The following is a 12,766-nucleotide window of genomic DNA, read 5'->3' as shown; positions in this document are numbered from 1 at the left end:
TAAACAAAATTGATAAAACTTCAGCTAAACTCATCAAGAAAAAAAGAGAGAGGGCTCAAATTAAAAAAAAATCAGAAATGGAAGTGAAGTTACACTTAATACCATGCAAATACAAAGGATCATAAGAGATTACCATGAACAATTATACGCCAATAAAATGGACAAGTTAGAAGATATGGACAAATTCCTAGAAAAATATATGAGCATTGACTGAATCAGTGCTCATCCAGAGAGGAATGGATAAAGAAAATGACACACGTGCGTGCACACGCACACACACACACACACACACACAAATACTACTCAGCCCTAAAAAATGAAATCTTATCATTTGTGACAAAATGGATGGAACTAGAGGGTATTATGCTATGTGAAGTAAGAAAGAGAAAGACAAATACTGTATAATTTCACTTATATGTGGAATTTAAAAAACAAATGAACAAACTTAAAACAGAAACACAGTCATAGACACAAAGAACAAACAGGTAGTTGCCAAGGGAGAGGGGTTGGTGGGGTGGGGAGGAAATAGGTGAGGGAGATTAAGACAAACAAACTTCCAGTTACAAAATAAATGAGTCACAGGTATGAAAAGTACAGTGTGGAAAATAGTCAATAATAATGTAATATCTTTGCATGGTGACAGATGATAACTAGATTTATCATGGGGATCATTTTGAAATGTAGAGAAGCATCAAATTGCTAAATTGTGTACCAGGAACAAAAATAGTTTTGTAGTCAAATATACTTCCTAAACAAACTCATAGAAAAAGAGATCAGATTTGTGGCTACACGGGGTGGGCGGGGGGGAGGATGGGAAACTGGACGAACATCATCAAAAGGTACAAATTTCCACTAATGAGATAAACGAGTACTAGAGATGTAATGTACAATATGATAACATAATTAACACTGTTCTATGTTGTATATAAAGTTAAGAGACTGGATCCTAGGAGCTTCTCATCACAAGGAAAACAATGGTTTTTTTCCTTTTATTTTGTATCTGTATAAGATGATGGATATTCACTAAATTTATTGTGGTAATCATTTCATGATGTATATAAATCAAATCAGTATGCTGTAAACCTTACACAGTGCTCTATGTCAATTATATATATAAAACTGGAAGAAAAAAATAAGATAAAAACAGGTGCTACTGTTTGCAGATGACATGATACTATACATAGAGAATCCTAAAGATGCTACCAGAAAACTACTAGAGCTAATCAATGAATTTGGTAAAGTAGCAGGATACAAAATTAATGCACAGAAATCTCTGGCATTCCTATACACTAATGATGAAAAATGTGAAAGTGAAATCAAGAAAACACTCCCATTTACCATTGCAACAAAAAGAATAAAATATCTAGGAATAAACCTACCTAAGGAGACAAAAGACCTGTATGCAGAAAATTACAAGACACTGATGAAAGAAATTAAAGATGATACAAATAGATGGAGAGATATACCATGTTCTGGGATTGGAAGAATCAACATTGTGAAAATGACTCTACTACCCAAAGCAATCTACAGATTAAATGCAATCCCTATCAAACTACCACTGGCATTTTTCACAGAACTAGAACAAAAAATTTTACAATTTGGATGGAAACACAAAAGACCTCGAATAGCCAAAGCAATCTTGAGAACGAAAAACAGAGCTGTAGGAATCAGGCTCCCTGACTTCAGATGATACTACAAAGCTACAGTAATCAAGACAGTATGGTACTGGCACAAAAACAGAAAGATAGATCAATGGAACAGGATAGAAAGCCCAGAGATAAACCCACGCACATATGGTCAATTTATTTTTGATAAAGGAGGCAGGAATGTACAGTGGAGAAAGGACAGCGTCTTCAATAAGTGGTGCTGGGAAACCTGGATAGGTACATGTAAAAGTATGAGATTAGATCACTCCCTAACACCATACACAAAAATAAACTCAAAATGGATTAAAGACCTAAATGTAAGGCCAGAAACTATCAAACTCTTAGAGGAAAACATAGGCAGAACACTCTATGACATAAATCACAGCAAGATCCTTTTGACTCACCTCCTAGAGAAATGGAAATAAAAACAAAAATAAACAAATGGGACCTAATGAAACTTCAAAGCTTTTACACAGCAAAGGAAACCATAAACAAGACCAAAAGACAACCCTCAGAGTAGGAGAAAATATTTGCAAATGAAGCAAGTGACAAAGGATTAATCTCCAAAATTTATAAGCAGCTCATGCAGCTCAATAACAAAAAAAACAAACAACCCAATCCAGAAATGGGCAGAAGACCTAAATAGAGATTTCTCCAAAGAAGATATACAGACTGCCAACAAACACATGAAAGAATGCTCAACATCATTAATCATTAGAGAAATGCAAATCAAAACTACAATGAGATATCATCTCACACCAGTCAGAATGGCCATCATCAAAAAATCTAGAAACAATAAATGCTGGAAAGGGTGTGGAGAAAAGCGAACACTCTTGCACTGCTGGTGGCAATGTGAATTGGTTCAGCCACTATGGAGAACAGTACGGAGGTTTCTTAAAAAACTACAAATAGAACTACCATATGACCCAGCAATCCCACTACTGGGCATATACTCTGAGAAAACCATACTTCAAAAAGAGTCATGTACCAAAATGTTCATTGCAGCTCTATTTACAATAGCCCGGAGATGGAAACAACCTAAGTGTCCATCATCGGATGAATGGATAAAGAAGATGTGGCACATATATACAATGGAATATTATTCAGCCATAAAAAGTAATGAAATTGAGCTATTTGTAATGAGGTGGTTAGACCTAGAGTCTGTCATACAGAGTGAAGTAAGTCAGAAAGAGAAAGACAAATACCGTATGCTAACACATATATATGGAATTTAAGGGGAAAAAAAATGTCATGAAGAACCTAGGGGTAAGAGAGGAATAAAGACACAGACCTACTACAGAATGGACTTGAGGATATGGGGAGGGGGAAGGGTAAGCTGTGACAAAGCGAGAGAGAGGCATGGACATATATACACTACCAAACGTAAGGTAGATAGCTAGTGGGAAGCAGCCGCACAGCACAGGGAGATCAGCTCGGTGCTTTGTGACCAGCTAGATGGGTGGGATAGGGAGGGTGGGAGGGAGGGAGATGCAAGAGGGAAGAGATATGGGAACATGTGTATATGTATAACTGATTCACTTTGTTATAAAGCAGAAACTAACACAGCATTGTAAAGCAGTTATACTCCAATAAAGATGTTAAAAAAAAAAAAGCAAACAAAAAAACCAGGTGCTACAATTTGGGATGATGAAAACGTTCTGAGGATGGATAGTGATGATATTTGCACAACAATGTGAATATACTAAATACCACTGAATTGTACACTTAAAAATGGTTAAAATGGTAAATTTTATGTCTATTTTTCCACAATACAACATTTTTTTAAACTAAAAAAAAAAAAAAAAGTAAGAAATAACCCTGGAGATCAGTGAGGTGGCTTCCTGATATGATTATGGAGTCTAGAATAAAAAGAATGTTGTCCTCCCCGACAACAGAAGTATTAGGTTTTAAGTAAAAGATCACCTAGTTACTACGCATTATGTGAATTGTTCATTAATTTATACATATAATATTATGTTAAGATTCACTGGACCAACAAATTGAGATAATCTGACCTTATCGGCACAACTGATTAAATAAGGAAGAAATAGCTGCAACTTTTACAAAATCAGAAGTTAATGCATCTATCATGTACTTGCACTGAACAAATTTCATCACATGTACACACACACAAACTACATTCTTTGGGAATCCTACATAACTAAGTCAATTTGTCATTTTATTATCCAGCCAAACATCACACCTAAATTTATTTCCATACTTGTAATTTTCATAAAAACGACAAAAATGATATCCTTATATCTTCTGCTGAATTTCTGTTAAAATTCTTTTATCATATGAAAGTAAAAAAACATTTTCTTTCAGAAGTAACAAACTCATGAAATAGTACGATTATGGACTTCATGTAATGTGTTGTTCCAAGGCATTTAGTGAGTCCACAGAAAACTTATCAGGAGAATCAAAAAAGACATTGGTGGGAACGCAATCAAACAGTAACAGAAGAATTGTTTTGTTCTCTCATTCTCCAAGTACTCTACTGCACTATTTCAGTGGCAGATAGATGGAGGCCAAAGTCTGTATGGTGGCGGGTAAGCTGTGAACACTACAAAAGCAAAACTAAGATTTGCCTGATTTGTGTTTTCCAATGGCAAAGACGAGGTTATTTAGGGAGGGAGAGCAAAGCAGCTTCATTTATCTGGATCACTTAATTCCATTAACTATCCAAAAAGTTGAAGCAGTTGCTGGATGGAATCCATTAGGTATATGAAGACTAGAATGTCTTCATAACGACTGTCAAAGTGATACCACATACTGCATAATCTATTAGGCTTGCCTATTTAGTTTTCATGTCTTCCTTTAAATTCCAAACAATAATTTAAAAATGTATCCATATAAAATGTTGAAAAGTACCACTATGTTACTTGCTTAAAAGTATATTTCAGTATTTCCTTGTTAAATAGAAAACAAAGCAAAATCTTACAAAAAATTAACTATTGAGAAAAATCAATTCAACACATGGAAATAATGTGAGTGTCTACTTGAGTACCTACTATCAATACTTGCCAAGCATGTACCAAGTAACAGTGACACAAGGGTGGAGTCACACAATCTTTGCTTCATAAAGCCAACAGTCTACATGATTTACTTCTTCACTATATCTAAGAGCCAAATCATCTTCCTTTTTTTTTTAATACAAAAGCTTAAAACTTAATATAACAGCAACTAGAATACTAACATAAAATAAAATCCAACTCCTGGGATTAATTCCTACAAGTCATCAAACATGTTCAGACTGTCTTTAAAGGAAAAGAAAATTATTATCACTACAAGGCATAAAAAAGAGAAAACAGCATTAAAGAGAAAACATTTAAAAACAATTATCACAAAAAAAATTTTTTAAGTTATTACTTTATTCAAAATAAAATAAATAAATAAATTTACAGTTTCCTCTTATAGAGTATAGCCCTATAATCCACAAAATATATCATGTGTGTTGGTATCAACATCCCCTGAAAAGAACTTCTACCGACAGGTAATGATAAGCAGCTTAGGGTTTAGAGTCACACCACCACATTTTGTTCTAATGGCATTCATTAAAAGACAGGAGAGTGTAGTAGAAAAGGCACTGGAATTTGTCTCATACTATCTAAGTTCACGTCCCAGCTCTGTCACTTAGAGCTATGACTTGCTGGGCAAGATATTTAACCTAAGGTTCACATTCCTCTTGCATAAAATAAGAAAGTTAGATTAAATGAACTATGTGGCCCGCTTCTACCTCTATTATGCCATAATAAATATAGCATACTTATTTAATAAAATCTACCTTAAGACCACATTAATAAGAAAAGTAAATGATGATAAGACACCTCCCTTACTGATGTTATATTAAAAAAAAAAAAGTTGGTCACACATAAGAATGATTAAACCAATTGACCAATTGTGGACAGTAGAATGAATGTTTCAGGTAGTGTGCAGGATGCTGAGGAAATCACTTCCACTTGTCTATATATAGAACTGAGAATCTGCGAGGACCTATAGCAAAGAACATGATGTCTCTCTCCTTGTTGGAAAAGTTTTCACTATATGAACTACAAGAAAATGTATGACTAATCATATAGGTAGCCTGAAGTTTAACATCTGTTAAATGAAGATAACGTCCGCTCAATCTACCTGAAAATTTAAAAGGATCAACTGAGATGTTATATATAAAAATGTTTCACAACCAATGAAATAAAAAATACTACTCTCCAGGGCATACAGGCAAACTCCACTACTTTCTCCTGAGTGGCGAATGCTAGAGAATTGTGCGGCTTATATAAATACAGTAGAGAGAGATGATATTCACTGCTGAAAGAAGCATTCAAACTGATAGACAGAACCAAGTGAATAAGTATTTAATATTCTAAAACTTTAAAGAAGCCAACCTCTCCTTACAAAATTTATCCTGTACATACTGTTGATTCTGTTATGAGTTACTGTATTGAGTAATTTCAAAATCTGCACGATAATAAGACTTAAAATGGTATCTTTATATAATACTATTATACAGGTGATGTGAAATAATTTGCTCTTATCTAAAATAGTTATGACATTCTAAAAATGTATATATTTAAGAAATAGTAGAGAACATTTCCAAAAGAAAAATCTTGGCAATCAAGAACAATTCTGGGCTCTGTGTTTCATGTCTATTCCTTCACCACTGGTCACTGCTTATCTGAAACCAACCTTTAAAACTCAACAAACCTCTCTTTCGAAGTACACAGCACCTGTTTTACTACTTTCTTCCTACAATCCTTTTTTAAAACCGAATTACTTCCAGGTCAGCAATCTCTAATATCTCACAAGATATTCCTTTTCAGCTCATCCTAGATTTCAACGTTTCAACATTCATGCTTAACCTACTCAGCACACATCCTTCACCCTCCACTCCACTTCAGTGGCCTGCACTCCAGTTCAGCATAAAACAACCACTGCTAAAACAACTTAGAATGATCCACCTCTGGACTCTTAAAATACACAAGCTCCCTCCGGAACCACAGGCTTCTACCATCTACCTCTAAATCACTTTCTTGATCTCAGAGTGACTTGCATTTTCTTGATAACCCATTCTTGACGGCACTTCCCTTCCTATCCAGTCTGAACCTGACTAGTCATGTCCACTACTTCTACCAAGCACCCTTAAATCCTTTGCTCATGGTCAAATGTTTGGAAAATGCTAAATTAAACAAACAGGTTTTCTTAGAACAGAACTTCCTCAGTCTTAAAAAAAAAAGACAGAGAAAGATTTAGTATGCTGTTATTTCCCCAACAGAAATTCTTTCTGCCCCTAAAAGGTATTTAGGACTGATGCCCCAAGTATCATATTTTTTGAAACACTGGCTTACATTTACTGACTAGCTCCTCTCTACCTCTCATTCTCCCCCTATCTGAACTGCAGGCAAGCTTTAACAGGATTAAACACTATATTAAAATAGACCCATTTGTTGATTCAACAAGTATTTATGGAGCACCTAGCATGAGACAGGAACTGTTCTAGGAGTTAGGCAAACAGTGATAAAAAAACAAAGATCCTGATCTTATGGAGTTTCTATTCTTTGGGGAAAAAAAAAAATCACTTTTTTTCACTACCTGACATTTTATATATTTTGTTATGTGTGTGTTTGAGAAGTGGGTAAGATCACTGAAAGCTTCTTTAATAAGGAGGCATTATGTGCTCTAGAGCCCGCGAGCCACAACTACTGAAGCCTGCGCACCTAGAGCCCGTGCTCTGCAACGAGATGAGAAGCCCACGCACCACAACGAAGAGTAGCCTCTGCTCACCACAACTAGAGAAAGCCCGCGAGCAGCAACGAAGACCCAAAACAGCCAACAATAAAATAAATAAATAAATGTATTTTAAAAAATTGTATGTACTTTGTTTCCTACCAATTCAGAGTGTGCATTTTTGTATGACTATAAAACATGGAGAAATTGATGGTGTATTTGACCACAAAGAAAACTTTTTAAAACTTTTTGAAAGGTAGACTACTCATAGAACACACAAAATTAAAAGTAAATAAAAACTAATGACTAAAAACATCTTAACAAAAAAAAAAATCTTAACATTTTGGAAGTTAAGGAACACTCTCATAAATAACCTCTGAATCAGAGAGAAATTTTAAACTGAAATTACATACTATCTAGAAAGCATGGAAACGAGAATACTTCACATTTAACACTTTATATTAAACCAACTGAGTTTATATTCAGGGAACAATGCATAGACTCAAATTCCTTCATGTTTGAAGAAATTTGAAAACAAAGTAATTTAGACTCACTGTTAAAAAAAAAAATGAGGCATTAAAGACCTTAAGAAACAGAGGCAACTGATCACTGTTAACCTATTAATTGTCAAACTGAAAGCGCTCTTTTGAATCGTCACCTTACTGGACCTTTCTACATCATGAGGCTCTGCTGATCAATCCCTTCTGCCTTTAAAGTCCTTTCTCTCTTGGCTTCAATGGTATTTCTCTCTCCTAAGCCCAAGTTTTTCATATTTCACAACTAAGCAGAGTTTGACCTAGTTACTACTTAGATCTCCAGGAATACCAGGTGCTATAGGCTTTTTCTAGCATATTCATTACTCAGTAAATATTTGTTCTCCCCCAATTCCCTTTCTTGACAATTTTAAACCTTTGTAAAGACCGTTCCCCACTCCAACTTCCTTTCTTGCTCAACCCTAAAGCATCAGTCCCTCACAATTTTCTTTGTTTTGTTAAATATAGCTTTCCTGGGCAAACACATCCACTTGCTGTCACTTATATGCTGATGACTACTAAACTAAAAACTCCAGATAGATATTTACAAGTAGCTATAAAATTTTTCCACCAGATATGCCCCAAGTACCATACAAACACAACACTTCTAAAGCCAAAATCATTACCTCATCTTCCAAATTTGTCTTTCTCTTGGTTAAAGATCTTAATGTTAACTCTTAAGTCCAAGCTAGAAAGCTGCTTTATCTTTGATTCCTTTTCCCTCTCACTTCGAGCAGTTCTATTTCATCTTTCCATCTCAGAAATATCTTCTAAATCTATACCCCTTTTAATTTCTGCTACTTTTGCCTTACTTCAAATCCTTATCACATATATGTATTTCCAGCCTCTCCCTTCCCCAATCTATCCTGCTGCCATAATTATCTAGTGAGATTGCCCACAGTCCCTTCCAAGCCTGCTATGTTTTACCTATACTGAACCACTCTCAAGGTCCTAACACATGTCCTGTGATTTTATCCATCCAACAAACAAGTACAGGAGGGGGCCTCCTATGTACTAGGCGGCTTGCCAAATGCTTTATACATGTTTTCATCATTAAATTCTTAATATAGTTCAGGTAGATTGGTATTTAGTAGCTCCATTTTTTATAGCTGAGGAAACTGAGGTTCAGATTAACCAAATCACAGAGCTCAAAACAAAACAAAACAAAGCAAGAATCCAAACACAGACCTGTCCAATATGTTGACTATTAAAATAACCTAGCATCAGATTCAGCACACACACAAAAAATGAATCTAGATAAATTAATAAAGATGAAGAATTATTCAGTTAAACCATTGCTTAGATTAGGGAAAAACAAAACAAAAAACCCTAATGGGACAGCATGGCTGTCTTCAACTACATCAAGAGCTACATTAGAAAAGAGCAATCAGACTTCTAATCAAGTTTTAGAGGGCAGTACACTAAGATCTACTAATTTTAGCAGTCCAAAAGAGGAATAGGCAGCTTGATCTCTGTCATATTTGTTAATAACTGCTTATTAAGATATTATGAAAGGAATGAAAATAATATGGATAAAATCTGCTTAGGGTGTTTCATCTCTCCATTTTACAGATGAAAAGCTTATGAGAGACTGAACTCTCCCAAATCTAGAAATACGTCTATTGCCTTTAGACATACCTAAAGGGCACGAGCTTTAGGTGAAAAGGAATTAAAGGCTTTACTCTAATTGCACACACAATGCAGAAGTGCTCAGATACAGAGTATACAAAATCATGAGCAATAATTTAATATTTTATTTTGAAATACAGTGTTCAACCTAACAGCTCAACTCCTGACAATGCAGGAAATATAAAAGTCCCAGAAAGACCAAAAATAATGTAAGCGATATATGATCTACATGCAAGTTATTTTAAAAATAAAGAGTATGATAATCTTCAATAAAATTTTTCAGGGGTCCGTATATTTTCTGGTTTTACAATCAAGATTAGTCTGCTAACTAGCTTCAACTAAAAACATGGGTCTAATGCCAAGCAGTACAATATTTGCTCAACTACTATGATATATATTAAGCAAACTCTTAAAGATTTTCTACTGTAATATAATGTTCATTAGACACCTTCAAAGTGCTAGGTTTTAATTTCCAATAGGGAAGAACTATCTTAACTATCACTGTACCAATGTATCACTGTTTATTAAACGAAGGCGTAGATGAATGAATGAATGAATGGTAACCCTGAGACTCAAAGTTCATCTTTATAAAGTATGACCTAACAAGGACTAATTTTAAAAAAGGAGTAAAAGAAAGGCACTAACTTCAACAAAAGACTCTTAGAGCTTTTATTTTATTAAAATAAAAAATTTTATTTCATTACTATTTGAAGTTACCAATATTCAACTGTTTTGGCCTACAAGAATAATTTCATATATTTTAACCTAATTCATTACAATTAAACACATCATAGTTAATGACAGCAACTTATTTTGTTTAAAAAAAAAATGAGTAAAGAACAAGTACCGTTTAACATGAAACATCACAAGCTGGCCCCCTAAAACACGCCCACGATAACATACCATATTACACCAGAATTCATGTTTTCCTCCACCCATGTAATTGAGTATTATAATACGTTTTCATTATATTTTAAAAGCATCCTTGGTAAGATTTCAATAGTAATGTCTTAGCACTGCTAAAATATGAGATTCCCTAAAACGTAGGCTCCATGAGAACAGGGCTTTGAATTTTTATTTTTTTCTGCATCCCCAGAGCCTCTCATAGATAAAGTCATTTATCTAACAAGAAATATTTACTGAATACCTACTTTGTGTCAGACACTGTTTTAGATGCTTAGAACACATAAATGAAAAATCAGATGAAGATCTTTGCCTCAATTATAAATGTTGAATAAAATAATAGAAATCTGCAGAAAAACAACTATTCTAAAGTACTTTATGTATATTATGATAATTTCATGAGAATTCCAGGACCCATGATCCTACCCACTATGCTATAATACCACATTTGAAAATTTATTAAAAAAAAATAAAAGCTGCCTCCAGGAGTTCTCTAAACAAAAGTATCTTGAGTAAGGAATACTTTCATTACAATTCCTATTTCATGGAAACTTGAGTGATCTGCCTAAAATTAAGCAAAGAACAAGAACTTCATTTGTCGTAGTATACTGCAGCAGCTCACAAGTGGAAAAATCATCAGAATTCTTGATTATCTATCATCCTCAAGGTGTTTACTATGAGAGCTTCGCCTAGGAGCAAAAGCATGAAATACTATCACACTCATTATTGCATTTGTTTTTTGGTGACCCTAGGTCACTGTAAACAGTCATCAGTTATTACTTTTCCTTTCATAACACAACCTGAAACAATTTACTCTCTAGCGTGCAACAATACACAGGACTCAGTGCCTCTGTTTATTAATTCCACCTGAATCTATGTAAATTAAGAGGGGAAAAAAAATCAAGGCTAAATCAAGACAATAGGATCTGGCAATTCTGCAGGCTTATTATTCATCAGAAGGATTGACCACAATTTGAAAAGGAATTTTGACACTGTTGTTGCTAATGCTAGCTGGGTTTTCTTCCCCCCTTTGTTGTTTTTAAGCGAATGTTGTATTACACAAGATAAAATGGGTAAAGAGAATAGAGAAGTGAAAGAATTGGGAACAAAGCAAAATGTGGAGTCGTGGTTACAGCACAAAGATAAACCTAAAGATAACGAATCAATGCTGGCTCTTCCTTACAGAGTCCTCGTGAATAAACCCTTAAATCCTGCGGTTAATCTATTGTCCCGGCTCTAAAGCTGATCAGTGACACTTCCTTGGGAGATGCTCTTGGCATCGCTCCCACAGAAGATGCTGTAGAAATGGAAAAACGGTTACCTAGGGAAACCAAGGGAAGTGGCCAAGAAAAGTATCAGAAGCTCGAGGCTGGAGACACACCACGGGCCTCCAGCAAAGGCTGGCGGTGGGGAGGCGGTAGACATTAACGGAGAGTCCACTTTGCAAGGAAAATAAAATCTGGCCGGAGGCTGTGATTACCAACAGGACCCTCTGGGAGTCAGGCAAGACCAGAAAATGGTAGGAAGGGATTTGCAGGCGTTTACCAGCATCAGGCCCGGGGTGGGGAAGCATCAGGTGAAGACTGTTTGAGGAGGGGCAGCCTGAGGCTCATTAACTCGACCGCGCTGGGGCTGCAGGGCGCCCGCCTGTTCCCCGGGCCTCCGAGGAGCGGCGGGGTCCATCTCTCCGGACCTGCCCTGGCCTCCCCGGTACCGAGGTCCAGGGCAGCCCCTCCTGCCAGCCACCCCACCCCCAGACGCCCGGCCCGCATCCCTTCACCTCCTCACCTTCCAGTGACTCCATGGCGCCACCGCCTCGAGTTCCGCCAGACTCCTCCAACAGCACCACGCCGCCGCCGCCGCCGCCGCCGCCGCCGCCGCCGCCGCCGCCGCCGCCGCCGCCGCCGCCGCCGCCGCCGCCGCCGCCGCCGCCGCCGCCGCCGCCGCCGCCGCCGCCGCCGCCGCCGCCCGGGCTGTAGCAACCCGGCCGCGCCTCCCACCCGCTAATATTCCGAGCGCCTATTGGTCCGGAGCTTAAGGGGCGGAGCTTCTGGGGGCGGGGCCTCGGGGTGGAGTTTCTCCCGCTGCCGCTGCACAGCTGGCTCTCGGCGCTAGGCTTTCGAGGTAGTCCTCCGAGTAATCCTAGAGCGGTTCGGTTTGCCTCCTGCCGTCCCACGGCGCCTTTGTTCGATTCCAGCCTTGTTTTCTTCACGCCTTATCCTCCTGTTTAGAATATCTCAGCACCTCAGGGTTCCCGTCCGCAGTCCCTCAGTCAGTGCAGTTCTGAATTCCCGTCTGTCCCTCTCTGAGGGCTTGAAGCAAACAAGCAGA

General features: G+C 37.1%; 1 protein-coding gene across 2 annotated transcripts in view; it reads right to left on the bottom strand.

Annotated features, from left to right (window-relative positions):
* ZC2HC1A (zinc finger C2HC-type containing 1A) overlaps window positions 1–12,323 on the bottom strand; it is a 60,772-nt gene extending 48,449 nt beyond the window's left edge. For both annotated transcript variants that reach the window (XM_030839172.2, XM_030839173.2), the window contains exon 1: window positions 12,224–12,323. In XM_030839172.2, coding sequence (XP_030695032.1) covers window positions 12,224–12,239 — 16 coding nt within the window. In that variant the 5' untranslated portion in view covers window positions 12,240–12,323. The remainder of the gene's footprint in view (window positions 1–12,223) is intronic.
* Between the last annotated feature and the right edge of the window lie 443 nt (window positions 12,324–12,766).

This window comes from Globicephala melas, chromosome 17 (assembly GCF_963455315.2).
Source record: "Globicephala melas chromosome 17, mGloMel1.2, whole genome shotgun sequence".
In the NCBI taxonomy this organism is placed as follows: Eukaryota; Metazoa; Chordata; class Mammalia; order Artiodactyla; family Delphinidae; genus Globicephala; species Globicephala melas.
The sequence above is the reverse complement of the archived record's forward strand: the minus strand, read 5'-3'. Positions and strand labels throughout refer to the sequence as shown.